The sequence below is a fragment of the Ranitomeya variabilis genome, chromosome 8 (genome assembly GCF_051348905.1).
Source record: "Ranitomeya variabilis isolate aRanVar5 chromosome 8, aRanVar5.hap1, whole genome shotgun sequence".
NCBI lineage: Eukaryota > Metazoa > Chordata > Amphibia > Anura > Dendrobatidae > Ranitomeya > Ranitomeya variabilis.
The window spans coordinates 154,203,607-154,222,601 of record NC_135239.1 but is presented as its reverse complement, the minus strand read 5'-3'; the positions used below and the strand labels follow the sequence as shown (position 1 = coordinate 154,222,601).

At 45.3% G+C, this 18,995-nt stretch overlaps 1 protein-coding gene across 3 annotated transcripts in view; it reads left to right on the top strand.

Moving 5' to 3' along the window:
- Positions 1–3,994: 3,994 nt before the first annotated feature.
- LOC143788250 (cytochrome P450 2D14-like) overlaps positions 3,995–18,995 on the top strand; it is a 223,621-nt gene continuing 208,620 nt past the window's right edge. For all 3 annotated transcript variants that reach the window (XM_077277773.1, XM_077277774.1, XM_077277772.1), the window contains exon 1: positions 3,995–4,231. In XM_077277773.1, coding sequence (XP_077133888.1) covers positions 4,037–4,231 — 195 coding nt within the window. In that variant the 5' untranslated portion in view covers positions 3,995–4,036. The remainder of the gene's footprint in view (positions 4,232–18,995) is intronic.

The window sequence follows — 18,995 nt, the reverse complement described above, 5'->3', positions numbered from 1 at the left end:
ACCTTTCCAAGTTTTCAGCCAGAGTGCTCGCCGGGCAGCAGTCGAAAGACCTGTGGATCTGGCTGCTAACTTCAAAGAGTCTACCGATGCATTCGCCAAGTATGCTACTCCTTCACGAATCTGGGATAGAGAGTCTAGCAACTTATCTCTAGGAATTTGGGCTTTAAGTTGATCCTCCAGCTGACTTACCCAGACCATAATAGATCTGGCTGTACACGTGTTTGCAATCGCAGGTTTAAAGGCTCCTGATGACGATTCCCATACCTTCTTTAGGAACATGTCTGCTTTCCTGTCAGATGGGTCTTTAAGAAGGCCTACGTCTTCCAATGGGAGAGTGGCTGACTTTGACGTTGAAGCCACAGCTGCGTCCACTTTAGGCACCTTTACCCATTGAGACAAGAGTTCATCATCAAAGGGGTATCTCCTTTTTGCAGCTGATGGTAAAAACCCCTTATCCTGTTTGTCCCACTCATGTCTGACTAGATCTTTCACCGTGTCTACTACCAGGAAAAATCTGCAATTTTTTTTTTCATAATCCTGCAAACATAATATCCTGAGTAGATCTGGGTTCTTTATTCTCCACGACCCCCATGGTCATGCGAACCGCCTTAACTAACGTATCCATGTTTTCTATAGAAAACCTTGGCCTTCCCACCTCATCTGAGGAGGATGGCGACGAGGAGTCTGAGCATTCACCCTCCTGCAGAGATGGGCTGGAATCAGACAACAAATCAATACAAGGCTTTTCATGCCGTTTAGTTCTAAGAGAACATTTGATTTCTTCCCTAATAACTGCTCTTAAATCCGATGTACGGAGAGGAGCCTCTTCCTCCAAAGTACGGCAAATACATGCCTGACACAGCTTTTTAATATAACTGTCTGGCAAGGGTACTGTGCATAATGCACACTGTCTGTGTTTGGTCTTTGATGTCGTTTTAACCTATAACAAAACACAGAAAAAACGGAACAAATCAGCTACTAGGTGTAGATTACACACTCACCAAAGGCTGATCAATGGAGTACCGGTTCCGGAGGAGGTGAATTGCCACGTGAAGCTGGGGTGTTGGAACTCTGCCGTCCCCGTAACACAGTGCTGCTGCTTCTTGAGCGGCTATTACTGCTCTTCCTGCTCTGCTCAGGCACCTCCGCCTGAAGGTGCTCTGCGTCCCCTATCGAGGACATCTTACCACACACCATTCACCATCTGCATCTGTGTTTTAAACTATTGCCGCGCGCCTCCTCCCAGCCTCCCGGAAGTACTTGCCTCCACTTCCGGCTCATGAGCGCTTGTATCCGGATAAACGTGCTGAGTAGCGCTGCGCTCACGTGACCCAGGGCGGCATTCCCTGGCCCCTGGGATCGCGTCCCCCTTCTGCCCAGATGAGGGGGGGGGTCTGCGAGCAGTACCCCGACGCTGCTTCCAGTGCGCCCGTATATGTTACCACGCAGAGGCTGGATGGACCCGGGTAAGCCACAGCTTCTTTAACCTGCAGGATCCAGTGTCGGACAGGAACCCAAACTGGAGAGGTGAGTGAGACCGCCCCTTTTTAACCTGTAGGTTCCTGTCCTGATGGTGGGCGGATCCCCTCTCTCGTAGTGGGTGCTGTCATGGCGATAGGAAAAATGAGCCCTGTATATTGCTCCATATAGTATAATGAGACCCATATATTGCTCCATACAGAATAATGAGCCCCATATCTTGCTTCATACAGTATAATGAGCTCCATATAATGCTCCATACAATATATGATGGGCCCCATATATTGCTCCATACGGAATAGGTCCCATATAATGCTCCATACAGAATATACCAGACATAATGCTTCGTACAGTATATGATGGCCACCATATAATGCTCTAGTATATGATGGGACCCACATATTGCTCCAACCAGAATGGGACCCATATAATGCTCCTTATATAATTGGCCCCATAGAATGCTCCATATATAATGGGCCCAATATACTGCTCCATATGTAATTGGCCCCATAAGATGCTCCATATGTAATTGGCCCCATAAGACGCTCCATATATAATGGGCCCCATATACTGCTCCATATGTAATTGGCCCCATAAGATGCTCCATATGTAATTGGCCCTATAAGATGCTCCACATGTAATTAACCCCACAGACATGACATCATCGCACCCTCTGACCTGAAACGTGACAGTCAGGAGATGTGGAAGACCCCACAGTGATGAAACAGGGAGAGGTGAGTATCGCAAGTGCCGGGGCCCGAAGCTTGCGGGGGGGCCATTCGTGGGCACCGACACAGGCACAGACCCTCCACAGTGCTCCTATGGGCCCCCAACCTGCTCAGGGCCCCGTCACTTGCCTGAGTGCTGACACTGGTCCTGCTCTGGCATACAAGGGAAGATGGACATGGCCCTGTGTAGATGGAAGATACTGGTTCCCAGGTGCACTGCTAAGGTGGGCAGGAAATTCCTGAGCCTGACGGAGTCAGTGGGCTTAGGAATAGTCCAGAATGAATTAATGGTAGGGCTTCAGATACGTTGTACTAAGGAAGTAAGACATATGAAGTGTTGCACCCTATCCCACATGTTACAACCTGATGAACTTGAACTGACCATTAAACTTTTGATTGTTGCAATGAAATTGGTGTCCCCTGTATTGTGTGCAATGGCCCTTAAGGATGGAGGCCTAGAGGCAGCAGAAGCCTGCGGCCTACAAGTGACTGTGATGCACCCCACATCTGTCAGCAGACTGAGACTGGGACACTGTTTTCATGTAAAACCAGAGCCAGAGTGTAACAGGACAGCAGCTCGATCATGACTAGAGGTCTTGGCAACTTTACACACCCATCTGGCACAGCAGTATGCACCCTCAAATGGCTGTTCAAGAGTTGCAAGGGTAAGCCTTCATACAACTTTGTCAATGGGAAAATGCTTTTTTCTCATAACAAAAGTTAATAGAAATTAGGTAATAAGTTATATGTACCCAAGAATGCTAAAAACAAGCTTTCATTCAGCTTTGACTATGAAAAAAATGGCTCCTGAATTGTGATGATGAAAAAAAAAATGTTTTCTCCTAAAAACACAGAATGGGCCCCTGTGGGGTTAATACATCCACTGCATGTATCAGAATTTATCAGTGATTACACTTTACAATGCTAGAGACACTGAACATACATTTTATAGATACTTTTCTGAAAAGGAGAGTGGACAGCAGCTCCAAAAATCATACATTGATCTAATGCCACTAGGCAAAAATATATATAACTGTACATGAGGTTCTTAATTTATCTTTCTGATCAGACTGTATGAAGCCCACTGCCATTTCATGGCAAACCTTGAAGTGGGTCCCTATCGCCCTAAAGGAGTAGAGCCGTGCACCGACAACCACTACAGTGCCGACGGTTCTGGTGGGGCGGCACGTTCTGGAGTCATGGGGACTCAGTCTTGCAGCATGGGCGCTGTGAAGCACCAGGCTATCTGCCCTGCCGATGCAGTGCATCTGCGGCGGTGGTCGGCGGGCGGCTCCGCTCCAGTGGGGCGATACGGACTCCTTTAGTTTGGTGTTGTGTGGTGGCCATTGTTGCTGTGGTTTTGTGCTGGCGCAGCGCGGTCTGGAGACACCAGGCCGTCTGCGCTGCTGGTGCATTGCCTCTGTGTCGGTGGTCAGCGTGCGGCTCTGCTCTGTTATGGTGATAGGGACCCACCACGAGGTTTGCCGTGACGTGGCAGTGGGCTTCATACAGTCTGATCAGAATGTTAAACTAAGAACCTCATGTTCAGTTATATATAATTTTGCCTAGTGGCAGTAGATCAATGTATGATTTTGGAGGTACCGTCCACTCTCCTTTTCAGCAAATTTTATAGGCACTATTACTTGAAATTAAACTGTGGGAGTTTGCATAGCAAAGTCAGTATTTAGAGGATTCTGTTTACTACTTATTACAATCCAACCAGACTTGCACTGTGAGTACATATGGAAATGTCTGTCATTTATATACCTGTGCAGTAAGATCTGTGAGCGAGAGCTATTAGGATCCAGTAGACGTAGCACAGAGAGGAGATGGCAGAGTTTATCTCCTTATTGTTTTCCAATGGATATTTATTGGGAATTACAATCATTCTTTGTCTTTTCCTCTTGGACTTTGTGAAGAGCAGGAAGCCTGGATTACGCTTTCCTCCAGGTCCCAGAGGTCTTCCATTTCTTGGTAACATTCTGCAGGTAGACTTCAGAAATCCTACAATAACAATTAATCAGGTAAATTATGTTCATACTGGACAGACACGTGTAATTTGTAAATGAGAAGCTTAATAAAATAATATTTGAAAAGATTTACGATATTATATCAGGAGTAGTTGGTGCTATGTTTGACCATATGTGGCAATCCAGTGGTTCAGATATCAATTACCATCGTACTGTACATTAATTTGTAAAACTGTTATGGTAATATATTGAATTTTCTGAATTAGAAATTGATGTCCTCAATTAAATTAACAGCAAACAAGTTTAGAGTTATTCTCACGTCATGGCACAAATAAGTCCATCCCGCTCTGATCACTGGAGATGGAGTCATCAAAACATCTGACGGAGGCTGAGCTATGAAGTCTTGAAATAGCAAACTGTTTTTAACTTCGGAGCTGGGGCTGGATTGATTGAGTTTTTCCTGTCTCAAGAAAAGCCGAGATAGGAATAACCCTTAAGGGTACTGTCACACTAAACGATTTACCAACGATCACGACCAGCGATACGACCTGGCCGTGATCGTTGGTAAGTGGTTGTATGGTCGCTGGGGAGCTGTCACACAGACCGCTCTCCAGCGACCAACGATGCCGAAGTCCCTGGGTAACCAGGGTAAACATCGGGTTACTAAGCGCAGGGCCGCGCTTAGTAACCCGATGTTTACCGTGGTTACCAGCGTAAACGTAAAAAAAAAAAAAACAGTACATACTCACATTCCGGTGTCTGTCCCCCGGCGTTCTGCTTCTCTGCACTGTGTCTGCCAGCTGGAAAGCAGAGCGGTGACGTCACCGCTGTGCTCGCTTTCCGGCCGGCCGGCGCTCACAGTGCAGAGAAGCAGAACGCCGGGGGACAGACACCGGAATGTGAGTATGTACTGTTTGGTTTTTTTTACGTTTACGCTGGTAACCACGGTAAACATCGGGTTACTAAGTGCGGCCCTGCGCTTAGTAACCCGATGTTTACCCTGGTTACAAGCGAACGCATCGCTGGATCGCTGTCACACACAACGATCCAGCGATGACAGCGGGAGATCCAGCGACGAAAGAAAGTTCCAAACGATCTGCTACGACGTACGATTCTCAGCAGGATCCCTGATCGCTGCTGCGTGTCAGACACAGCGATATCGTATGGATATCGCTGGAACGTCACGGATCGTACTGTGCCAATGTGTGACAGTACCCTTAAGGTGACACATACTAAAACAATACACTTCCCAGCGTACTTACAGTATCATACTGACTTATCAGACTTCTCTACCATTGTCCCACCATCTGACAATCTCAAGTGCTCTCCATGGTGACCAGATTTTTTCTTATCCAGAAATCATAGACAGCTTTTTTACGGACATATTGGAAAACCATAATGGTTCACAAAGATTATAAGTGTAATATGTCTGGGTTAGAATACTGTCATGAATGCATTACATCCAAGTTCCTCCAGCTTCAGAAAAAAAATCACAGATGCTTTACCTTATTTTAAAGGAGGGTGGAAAAAGTTTCCTACAAATAACAGGCTGCCTAGTTGGTTTCACCATGGTAGTTAGCAGTTGGAAATAATACTGACGTGATGCACGGCCACAAATTGTTTTACTCGTGTTGTTCATGTCATATGTGAATAAGATTCCAGATTCCATGATTGTGAACTGACTAATTGCAGAAAGTGCAAACTGGCATGGGTTACTCTTTTGCTCTGTAATTCATACTTTTGTGGTGATCCTCTGATGAGCACACAAATCGCAGGAGAAATTAACTGGCACTTTTTATGGGCTTTATTTAGTATTAACGCTGTGCAATGAACATATGTGGTGCCCCTGAAGGTCCAGACGCCACAGAGGTACTGCATCTCAGCCAGAGGTGTAGTATCCCAACTCTCTGGTAAGAAGGGAACATTGTACAGAACTCTAACACCTGCATCCAACTTACATAGACTTTATTTTCCACTTTCATTCACATCCCCTTTAACTGGACTCCCAGGGCCATCGACTGGGTCACTGCCACTGTGACCACCCCTTTAAGTATCACCGGACTCAGTACCGAGTACCCCAAGGTCCTAGCAGGTGCTCCATTTTTGGCATCATGAACAGGATGGACCGACCTGAAAAATCGGGTCCTGTGCGCCATGAATTTTACTGAATTGTTTGATTGCCACCATTGTTACAACATGAAACACCTGGAGCCACCACCCTCGACCCCAGCGGAGCCACAGAAGAGGACCGGCACCAGAAAAGCAGGTATGTATGTTGCCCTGGTAGTGAAGGAGACCCTGGTGAGACCTCTAAGACCCCCGATGACTCTAACACAGAGCCAGGTAGTGACAGAAGTAACCTGGGACCACATGGCAGACCTGGAGGGTTACATAGTTACATAGTTACATAGTTATTAAGGTTGAAGGAAGACTTTAAGTCCATCTAGTTCAACCCATAGCCTAACCTAACATGCCCTAACATGTTGATCCAGGGGAAGGCAAAAAAACCCCATGTGGTAAGAGTAAGCTCCACCATGGGGAAAAAAATTCCTTCCCGACCCCACATACGGCAATCAGACTAGTTCCCTGGATCAATGCCCTATCAAGGAATCTAGTGTATATACCCTGTAACATTATACTTTTCCAGAAAGGCATCCAGTCCCCTCTTAAATTTAAGTAATGAATCACTCATTACAACATCACACGGCAGAGAGTTCCATAGTCTCACTGCTCTTACAGTAAAGAACCCGCGTCTGTTATTATGCTTAAACCTTTTTTCCTCCAGACGTAGAGGATGCCCCCTTGTCCCTGTCACCGGTCTATGATTAAAAAGATCATCAGAAAGGTCTTTGTACTGTCCCCTCATATATTTATACATTAACATAAGATCACCCCTTAGCCTTCGTTTTTCCAAACTAAATAGCCCCAAGTGTAATAACCTATCTTGGTATTGCAGACCCCCCAGTCCTCTAATAACCTTGGTCGCTCTTCTCTGCACCCGCTCCAGTTCAGCTATGTCTTTCTTATACACCGGAGACCAGAACTGTGCACAGTATTCTAAGCGTGGTCGCACTAGTGACTTGTATCGAGGTAAAATTATGTTCTCCTCATGAGCATCTATGCCTCTTTTAATACATCCCATTATTTTATTTGCCTTTGTAGCAGCTGCCTGACACTGGCCACTGAATATGAGTTTGTCATCCACCCTTACACCCAGGTCCTTTTCATTGACAGTTTTACCCAGAGTTTTAGAATTAAGCACATAGTTATACATCTTATTACTTCTACCCAAGTGCATGACCTTACATTTATCCCCATTAAAGCTCATTTGCCATTTATCAGCCCAAGCTTCTAGTTTACATAAATCATCCTGTAATACAAAATTGTCCTCCTCTGTATTGATTACCCTGCAGAGTTTAGTGTCTTCTGCAAATATTGAAATTCTACCCTGAATGCCCCCTACAAGGTCATTAATAAATATGTTAAAAAGAAGAGGGCCTAATACTGACCCCTGTGGTACCTCACTACTAACCGCGACCCAGTCCGAGTGTGCTCCATTAATAATCACCCTTTGTTTCCTATCCCTGAGTCAGCTCTCAACCCACTTGCACATATTTTCCCCTATCCCCATTATTCTCATTTTATGTATCAACCTTTTGTGTGGTACCGTATCAAAAGCTTTTGAAAAGTCCATATACACTACATCCACTGGGCTCCCTTGGTCCAGTCCGGAACTTACCTCTTCATAGAAGCTGATCAAATTAGTCTGACATGAACGGTCCCTAGTAAACCCGCGCTGATACTGGGTCATGAGGTTATTCCTCTTCAGATACTCCAGTATAGCATCCCTTAGAATGCCCTCCAGGATTTTACCCACAGTAGAGGTTAAGCTTACTGGCCTATAATTTCCGAGTTCAGTTTTTGTCCCCTTTTTAAATATTGGCACCACATTTGCTATACGCCAGTCCTGTGGTACAGACTCTGTTATTATGGAGTCTTTAAAGATTAAAAATAATGGTCTATCAATGACTGTACTTAGTTCCTGCAGTACTCGGGGGTGTATCCCATCCGGGCCCGGAGATTTGTCATTTTTTGTGATTTTTAGACGCCGCCGTACTTCCTGCTGGGTTAAGCAGGTAACATTTAATTGGGAATTTTTATCACTAGTCATATTGGCTGCCATGGGATTTTCTTTTGTAAATACTGATGAAAAAAAGTCATTTAGCATATTGGCTTTTTCCTCGTCCTCATCCACCATTTCACCCAGACTATTTTTAAGGGGGCCAACACTATCATTTTTTAGTTTCTTACTATTTATGTAGTTAAAGAATATTTTGGGGTTATTTTTGCTCTCTCTGGCAATGAGTCTCTCTGTCTCAATCTTTGCTACCTTGATTTGCTTTTTACAGAATTTATTTAATTTTCTGTATTAATTTAATGCCTCATCACTACCTACTTCCTTTAATTCTCTAAATGCTTTCTTTTTGTCACTTATTGCACCCCTTACAGCTCTATTTAGCCATATTGGTTTCCTCCTATTTCTAGTATGTTTATTCCCATACGGTATATACTGTGCACAGGTCCTATCCAGGATGCTAATAAACGTCTCCCATTTTCTTTGTGTACTTTTATGTCTCAGGATATAGTCCCAGTTAATTGCACCAAGATCCTCTCTCATCCGTTGGAAATTTGCCCTCCTGAAGTTTAGTGTCCTTGTCACCCCTCTACTACACATCTTATTAAAGGAGACCTGAAAACTTATTATTTTGTGATCATTATTCCCCAAGTGACCCCCAACCCTTATATTTGATATGCGGTCTGGCCTGTTGGTTAATATTAGGTCTAGCAGTGCCCCCCCTCCTTGTTGGGTCCTGAACCAGTTGTGAAAGGTAATTGTCTCTCATAGTTGTCAAAAACCGATTACCTTTACTGGAACTGCAGGTTTCTGTTCCCCAATCTATTTCAGGGTAGTTGAAGTCCCCCATAATAATGACTTCTCCTTGAGTCGCAGCTTCATCTATTTGCTTTACGAGGATATTCTCCATTGCTTCCATTATTTTTGGAGATTTATAACAAACCCCTATCAGTAATTTATTATTTTTCCCCCTCCCCTTATCTCCACCCACAGGGACTCTACATTTTCATTAGATTCACCTATATTATCACGCAGGATGGGTTTTAAGGTGGATTTTACATACAGACACACCCCTCCCCCTCGCTTATCTGTACAGTCATTTCTGAAAAGGCTATAGCCCTGCAAGTTAACAGTCCAGTCATGGCTCTCATCCAGCCATGTTTCAGATATCCCCACCATGTCATAATTATGTTCCAACAACATTAGTTCTAATTCGTCCATTTTGTTGGCGAGGCTTCTGGCATTAGTATACATGCACTTGATGTTCCTCTCTGTACCTCTATTCTTTCTTAAATTATTAGCTGTTCTAACCTAACCCCACCCCCCTGAAAGAACCAATGGTACCCGAACCCTTGTCCCTGGGGGCATGTAGAAAAGGGGAGGCAATTCGCTGGAGTTATCCAGAGACAGATCTAATGGGATTCCCAGAGGAGGCCCAAGCAGGAACTAACCATGTAGAGACTACTAGTAAGGAAAAATTTTGCCGGCAGCAGCTCTTAAAACTGGAGACAGAAAGGCGTGAGAGCAGAGCTCAATGGGAGACCATGGAACAACGCAACATACAGGCTAATGCCCAAATGCGCAAAGCCAGACCCGCTGATAGAGGTCAGCCCAGACAAGGTACTGTGGTATCCTTTAACCTAGATAAAGGATGGAGAATCATCCAGGAACATGGAGAATCTTCAGAACTTTTTGTAAATCGCCGTGATGTAGAGTCACACCTCTTAAAGGGACACCCGTATCGTGACCTTTACCCTGGAAATCAAGTGACATTTACTCGGCACAAAAGAGAGAGGGGATGGTATGCCCTTAATGTTAAAAGATGCACTGAAGAGCATACAGAGTCTCCAGCTACTGAACTAAACCCATTAGAGTCACCCATTGTGACATTAGAAAAAGAACTTCCCCAGGCAGGAAGCTGTGGCCACCAGGATCTTCCCTGGAAAAGGGAATAAATGACATGACAGAGGATCAATGTTAAAAGTTAAGAGTTGGTTAACCTGGTTATGTTTGTTAATTTTAAAACAACAGGATCATGAACAATGAGTGGTAGAAACTTTACTGTAAATAGTTAACACTTAAAGTGCTCCCTATTGTTTTACCATGCACTGGCAGCGTGGGTAGAACCCTGTTTGTTTGCAAGTGACCAAGAATCAAAACCGTTTGGCGTAGCCAAAGAATGGTCTGAAGAGTTATGCCTTGTAGCACGCCAAAGACCTACGTTTGGCTTAGCCCGAGCACAAGTCCCACAAGACTGCACAAAAGAACGCACATCCCGCGACAAGGAAGGCCACCAAAAGGACCTAGCCACCAAATCTCTGGTACCAAAAATCCCAGGATGACCAGCCAACACCGATCAATGAACCTCAGAGATAACTCTATTAGTCCATCTATCAGGGACAAACAGTTTCTCCGCTGGACAACGGTCAGGTCTATCAGCCTGGAACTCCTGCAGCACCCGCCGCAAATCAGGGGAGATGGCAGACAGAACTACCCCCTCTCTGAGAATACCAGCCGGCTCAGGAACCCCAGGAGAATCAGGCACAAAACTCCTTGAAAGGGCATCAGCCTTCACATTCTTAGAACCCGGAAGGTACGAAACCACAAAATTGAAACGGGAGAAAAACAGCGACCAACGAGCCTGTCTAGGATTCAACCGCTTGGCAGACTAGAGATAAGTCAGATTCTTGTGATCTGTCAAGACCACCACGCGATGCTTGGCTCCTTCAAGCCAATGTCGCCACTCCTCGAATGCCCACTTCATAGCCAACAACTCCCGATTGCCAACATCATAATTACACTCAGCAGGCGAAAACTTTCTCGAAAAGAAAGCGCATGGCTTCATTACAGAGCAATCAGAACTTCTCTGAGACAAAACAGCCCCTGCTCCAATTTCAGAAGCATCAACCTCGACCTGAAAAGGGAGCGAAACATCTGGCTGACACAACACAGGAGCCGAAGAGAAACGACGTTTCAACTCCTGAAAAGCCTCAACGGCCGTAGAGGACCAATTCACCACATCAGCACCCTTCTTGGTCAAATCAGTCAACGGTTTAACAACACTAGAAAAATTAGCGATGAAGCGACGATAAAAATTGGCAAAGCCCAGAAATTTCGGAAGGCTCTTCACAGATGTAGGCCGAGTCCAATCATAAATAGCTTGGACTTTAACAGGATCCATCTCGATAGTAGAAGGGGAAAAAATGAAGCCCAAAAAGGAAACCTTCTGAACTCCAAAGAGGCACTTAGATCCCTTCACAAACAAGGAATTAGCACGAAGGACCTGGAACACCATTCTGACCTGCTTCACATGGGACTCCCAATCATCCGAAAAGACCAAAATATCATCCAAATATACGATCATGAATCTATCCAGATACTTTCGGAAGATGTCATGCATAAAGGACTGAAACACAGAGGGAGCATTAGAAAGGCCGAATGGCATCACCAGGTACTCAAAATGGCCCTCGGGCGTATTAAATGCTGTTTTCCATTCATCGCCCTGTTTAATACGCACGAGATTATACGCCCCTCGAAGGTCTATCTTGGTGAACCAACTAGCCCCCTTAATCCGAGCAAATAAATCAGACAGTAGAGGCAAAGGGTACTGAAATTTGACCGTGATTTTATTAAGAAGGCGGTAATCTATACAAGGTCTCAGAGAACCATCCTTCTTGGCCACAAAAAAGAACCCTGCTCCCAATGGTGACGACGACGGGCGAATATGCCCTTTCTCCAAGGACTCCTTTATATAGCTCCGCATAGCGGCATGTTCTGGCACAGAAAAATTGAAAAGTCGTCCCTTAGGGAACTTGCTACCAGGAATCAAATTAATAGCACAATCACAATCCCTATGAGGAGGTAGGGTACTAGACTTGGGCTCATCAAATTCATCCCGGTAATCTGACAAAAACTCAGGGATTTCAGAAGGCGTAGAGGAAGAAATTGACAATAATGAAACATCCCCATGTACCCCTTGACAACCCCAACTGGACACCGACATTGATTTCCAATCCAATACTGGATTATGGACCTGCAGCCATGGCAAACTGTTATGATCCTTAGTGGTTGAGGATCACAAATTACTCCAGCAAGGTGACTAAACATAGGACAAGCTCTAGGGAGGTGGAAAACTGGACTGACCGCAAAACTGAACCTATCCAACCACACTAGAGGCAGCCGGTGAACGTGTCTAAAATCCTAGACGTCTCGAGCCAGCCTGAGGAACTAACTACCCCTAGAGAGAAAGAAAGACCTCTCTTGCCTCCAGAGAAATAATCCCCAAAAGATATAGAAGCCCCCAACATATATTAACGGTGAGGTAAGAGGAAGGCACATACACAGGGGTGAAAGCAGATTCAGCAAAAGAGGCCCACTAATTCTAGATAGCAGAAAATAGAAAAGGGGTCTATGCGGTCAGTAAAAAACCCTTACAAAATATCCACACTGAGATTTCAAGAACCTCCACACCAACTAACGGTGTGAGGGGAGAAACTCAGTCCCCTAGAGCAACCAGCAAGTAAGAAATCACATTTTAACAAGCTGGACAAAAAACATGATGAACGCTGATAATCAGAAACTGAACAAACAAAAACTTAGCTTGTCTTGGAGAGACTGGGAGCAAGGTAGTCACCAGGGATCTGAAGAGCACTGAATACATTGATAGCAGGCAAGGAAATGAGTATCCAGGTGAGCTAAATAGGAAACCAACCAAGGATAACGAACCAGGTGATGAAGCAACCCGCAGAAAGACAACACTACACAGTACCGCTTGTGACCACTAGAGGGAGCCCAAAAATAGAGTTCACAACAGTACCCCCCCCTTGAGGAGGGGTCACCGAACCCTCATCAAGACCCCCAGGGCGATCAGGACGAGCTGCATGGAAGGCACGAACCAAATCGGCCGCATGAACATCAGAGGCGACAACCCAGGAATTATCCTCCTGACCATAGCCCTTCCACTTAACCAGATATTGAAGTCTCAGTCTAGAGATACGAGAATCCAAAATCTTCTCCACCACGTACTCCAATTCGCCCTCGACCAGCACCGGAGCAGGAGGCTCAACAGAAGGAACCACAGGTACCACATACCTCCGCAACAAAGACCTATGGAACACATTATGGATGGCAAACGATGCCGGGAGATCCAAACGAAAAGACACCGGGTTAAGGATTTCCAAGATCTTATAAGGACCGATGAAGCGAGGCTTAAACTTAGGAGATGAAACCTTCATAGGAACATACCGAGAAGACAGCCACACCAAATCCCCAACACGAAGTCGGGGACCCACACCGCGGCGGCGGTTGGCAAAGCGCTGAGCCCTCTCCTGTGACAATTTCAGATTGTCCACCACATGGCTCCAAATCTGCTGCAACCTATCCACCACAGAATCCACCCCAGGACAGTCAGAAGACTCAAGCTGACCCGAGGAAAAACGAGGATGGAAACCAGAATTGCAGAAAAAAGGCGAATCCAAGGTAGCAGAACTAGCCCGATTATTAAGGGCAAACTCGGCCAATGGCAAAAAAGTCACCCAATCATCCTGATCAGCAGAAACAAAACATCTCAAATAAGTCTCCAACGTCTGATTAGTTCGCTCGGTTTGGCCATTAGTCTGAGGATGGAAGGCCGACGAAAAAGACAAATCAATGCCCATCTTAGCACAAAAAGTTCGCCAAAACCTGGACACAAACTGGGATCCTCTATCAGACACAATATTTTCAGGAATGCCGTGCAAGCGAACCACATTCTGAAAAAATAGAGGAACCAAATCGGAGGAGGAAGGCAGCTTAGGCAAGGGCACCAAATGGACCATCTTGGAAAAACGATCACACACCACCCAGATGACAGACATTTTCTGAGATACTAGCAGATCCGAAATAAAATCCATGGAAATGTGCGTCCAAGGCCTTTTCGGGACAGGCAAAGGCAAAAGCAAACCGCTGGCACGAGAACAGCAAGGCTTAGCCCGAGCACAAATCCCACAAGACTGCACAAAGGAACGCACATCCCGCGACAAGGAAGGCCACCAGAAGGACCTAGCCACCAAATCTCTGGTACCAAAAATCCCAGGATGACCCGCCAACACCGAAGAATGAACCTCGGAAATAACTCTGCTGGTCCATCTATCTGGGACAAACAGTCTCCTTGGTGGACAACGGTCAGGTCTATCCGCCTGAAATTTCTGCAGCACTCATCGCAAATCTGGAGAAATGGCAGACAAAATCACTCCCTCTCTGAGAATACCAGCCGCCTCAGAAACTCCCGGAGAGTCAGGCACAAAACTCCTAGAAAGTGCATCAGCCTTCACGTTCTTCGAACCAGGCAGGTATGAGACCACGAAGTTGAAACGGGAGAAAAACAACGAACAACGAGCCTGTCTAGGATTCAGGCGCTTGGCAGACTCGAGGTAAATCAGATTTTTGTGATCAGTCAGGACCACCACACGATGTTTAGCTCCTTCGAGCCAATGTCGCCACTCCTCAAATGCCCACTTCATAGCCAACAACTCCCGATTACCAACATCATAATTTCGCTCGGCAGGCGAAAACTTTCTTGAAAAGAAAGCACACGGCTTCATCACAGAGCCCTCAGAGCTTCTCTGCGACAAAACAGCCCCTGCTCCAATCTCGGAAGCATCAACCTCGACCTGGAAGGGGAGAGAGACATCTGGCTGACATAAGACTGGAGCTGAAGAAAACCGGTGCTTAAGCTCCCGAAAGGCCTCCACGGCGGCAGGAGACCAATTAGTCACATCAGAGCCCTTCTTGGTCAAATCCGTCAAAGGTTTAACCACACCAGAAAAATTAGCGATGAAACGACGGTAAAAATTAGCAAAACCCAAGAACTTCTGAAGACTCTTAACAGACGTGGGCTGAGTCCAGTCATGAATAGCCTGGACCTTGACTGGGTCCATCTCCACAGTAGAAGGAAAAAAATAAAACCCAAAAAGGAGACCTTCTGTACTCCGAAGAGGCATTTCCCATTAAATGTCACCTGCTTAACCCAGCAGGAAGTACAGCGGCGTCTAAAAATAACTAAAATTGACAAATCTCCGGGCCCGGATGGGGTACACCCCCGAGTACTGCAGGAACTAAGTACAGTCATTGATAGACCATTATTTTTAATCTTTAAAGACTCCATAATAACAGGGTCTGTACCACAGGACTGGCGTATAGCAAATGTGGTGCCAATATTCAAAAAAGGGGCAAAAACTGAACTCGGTAATTATAGGCCAGTAAGCTTAACCTCTACTGTGGGTAAAATCCTGGAGGGCATTCTAAGGGATGCTATACTGGAGTATCTGAAGAGGAATAACCTTATGACCCAGTATCAGCACGGGTTTACTAGGGACCGTTCATGTCAGACTAATTTGATCAGCTTCTATGAAGAGGTAAGTTCCGGACTGGACCAAGGGAACCCAGTGGACGTAGTGTATATGGACTTTTCCAAAGCTTTTGATACGGTGCCACACAAAAGGTTGTTACATAAAATGAGAGTAATGGGGATAGGGGAAAATATGTGTAAGTGGGTTGAGAGCTGGCTCAGGGATAGGAAACAAAGGGTGGTTATTAATGGAGCACACTCGGACTGGGTCGCGGTTAGCAGTGGGGTACCACAGGGGTCAGTATTGGGCCTTCTTCTTTTTAACATATTTATTAATGACCTTGTAGGGGGCATTCAGAGTAGAATTTCAATATTTGCAGATGACACTAAACTCTGCAGGGTAATCAATACAGGGGAGGACAATTTTATATTACAGGATGATTTATGTAAACTAGAAGCTTGGGCTGATAAATGGCAAATGAGCTTTAATGGGGATAAATGTAAGGTCATGCACTTGGGTAGAAGTAATAGGATGTATAACTATGTGCTTAATTCTAAAACTCTGGGCAAAACCGTCAATGAAAAAGACCTGGGTGTATGGGTGGATGACAAACTCATATTCAGTGGCCAGTGTCAGGCAGCTGCTACAAAGGCAAATAAAATAATGGGATGTATTAAAAGAGGCATAGATGCTCATGAGGAGAACATAATTTTACCTCTATACAAGTCACTAGTTCGACCACACTTAGAATACTGTGCACAGTTCTGGTCTCCGGTGTATAAGAAAGACATAGCTGAACTGGAGCGGGTGCAGAGAAGAGTGACCAAGGTTATTAGAGGACTGGGGGGTCTGCAATACCAAGATAGGTTATTACACTTGGGGCTATTTAGTTTGGAAAAACGAAGACTAAGGGGTGATCTTATTTTAATGTATAAATATATGAGGGGACAGTACAAAGACCTTTCTGATGATCTTTTTAATCATAGACCTGAGACAGGGACAAGGGGGCATCCTCTACATCTGGAGGAAAAAAGGTTTAAGCATAATAACAGACGCAGATTCTTTACTCTGAAGGTACCTTCACACGAAACGACATCGCTAGCGATCCGTGACGTTGCAGCGTCCTCGCTAGCGATATCGTTTCGTTTGACACGCAGCAGCGATCAGGATCCTGCTGTGATGTCGCTGGTCGCTGAATAAAGTCCAGAACTTTATTTGGTCGTCCGATCGCTGTGTATCGTTGTGTTTGAAAGCAAAAGCAACGATACCAGCGATGTTTTACACTGGTAACCAGGGTAAACATCGGGTTACCAAGCGCAGGGCCGCGCTTAGTAACCCGATGTTTACCCTGGTTACCAGCGTAAAAGTAAAAAAAAACAAACAGTACATGCTCACCTGCACGTCCCCCAGCGTCTGCTTCCTGACACTGACTGAGCTCCGGCCCTAAAGTGAAAGTGAAAGCACAGCGGTGACGTCACCACTGTGCTGTTAGGGCCGGAGCTCAGTCAGTGTCAGGAAGCAGACGCTGGGGGACGCGCAGGTGAGCATGTACTGTTTGTTTTTTTTACTTTTACGCTGGTAACCAGGGTAAACATCGGGTTACTAAGCGCGGCCCTGCGCTTAGCAACCCGATGTTTACCCTGGTTACCCGGGGACCTCGGCATCGTTGGTCGCTGGAGAGCGGTCTGTGTGACAGCTCTCCAGCGATCAAACAGCGACGCTGCAGCGATCGGCATCGTTGTCGCTATCGCTGCAGCGTCGCTTCGTGTGAAGGTACCTTGAGAGCAGTGAGACTATGGAACTCTCTGCCGTATGATGTTGTAATGAGTGATTCATTAATTAAATTTAAGAGGGGACTGGATACCTTTCTGGAAAAGTATAATGTTACAGGGTATATACACTAGATTCCTTGATAGGGCATTGATCCAGGGAACTAGTCTGATTGCCGTATGTGGAGTCGGGAAGGAATTTTTTTCCCCATGGTGGAGTTACTCTTTGCCACATGGGTTTTTATTGCCTTCCTCTGGATCAACATGTTAGGGCATGTTAGGTTAGGCTATGGGTTGAACTAGATGGACTTACAGTCTTCCTTCAACCTTAATAACTATGTAACTATGTAACTATGTATTTTGAGCCCTTCACAAATAAAGCATTAGCACGCAGGACCTGAAACACCATCCTGACCTGCTTCACATGGGACTCCCAATCATCAGAAAAAAACAAAATGTCATCCAGATAAACAATCATAAATTTATCCAGATATTCTCGGAAAATGTCATGCATGAAGGACTGAAACACAGAAGGAGCATTAGAGAGTCCAAAAGGCATCACCAAGTACTCAAAATGGCCTTCGGGCGTATTAAATGCTGTTTTCCATTCATCTCCCTGCTTAATGTGCACAAGATTATACACACCACGGAGATCTATCTTGGTGAACCAACTGGCACCCTTAATCCGAGCAAACAAATCAGACAATAGTGGCAAAGGATACTGAAATTTGACTGTGATTTTATTCAGAAGGCGATAATCTATACACGGTCTCAAAGAACCGTCCTTCTTGGCCACAAAAAAGAATCCTGCACCAAGAGGGGAAGAGGATGGGCGAATATGTCCCTTCTCCAAAGACTCCTTTATATAACTCCGCATCGCGGCATGCTCTGGTATAGACAAATTAAACAGTCGTCCCTTAGGGAATTTACTACCAGGAATTAAATTTATAGCACAGTCACAATCCCTATAAGGGGGCAGGACACTGGACCTGGGCTCATCAAATATATCCTGGTAGTCAGACAAAAACTCAGGGACCACAGAAGGAGTGGAAGAAGCAATAGACACCAATGGAGTATCGCCATGAATTCCCTGACAACCCCAACTAGACACAGACATAGCTTTCCAATCTAAAACTGGATTATGAGCCTGCAGCCATGGCAGACCCAAAACGACAACATCATGTAAATTATGCAAAACAAGAAAGCGATTCACCTCCTGATGAACAGGAGTCATGCACATGGTCATTTGCATCCAATACTGAGGTTTATTCTCAGCCAATGGCGTAGCATCAATTCCCCTCAGAGGAATAGGAAATTCCAAAGGCTCCAGGACAAAACCACAGCGCCTGGCAAATGACAAATCCATCAGATTCAGGGCAGCACCCGAATCCACAAAGGCCATAACCGAGTAGGACGACAAAGAACAAATCAAAGTAACAGACAAAATAAATTTAGGCTGTATAGTACCAATGGTGACAGGTTTAGCAACCTTTTTTAAGCGTTTAGAGCATGCTGAGATAACATGAGCAGAATCACCACAGTAAAAGCACAACCCATTTTGACGTCTATGACTTTGTCGCTCAATT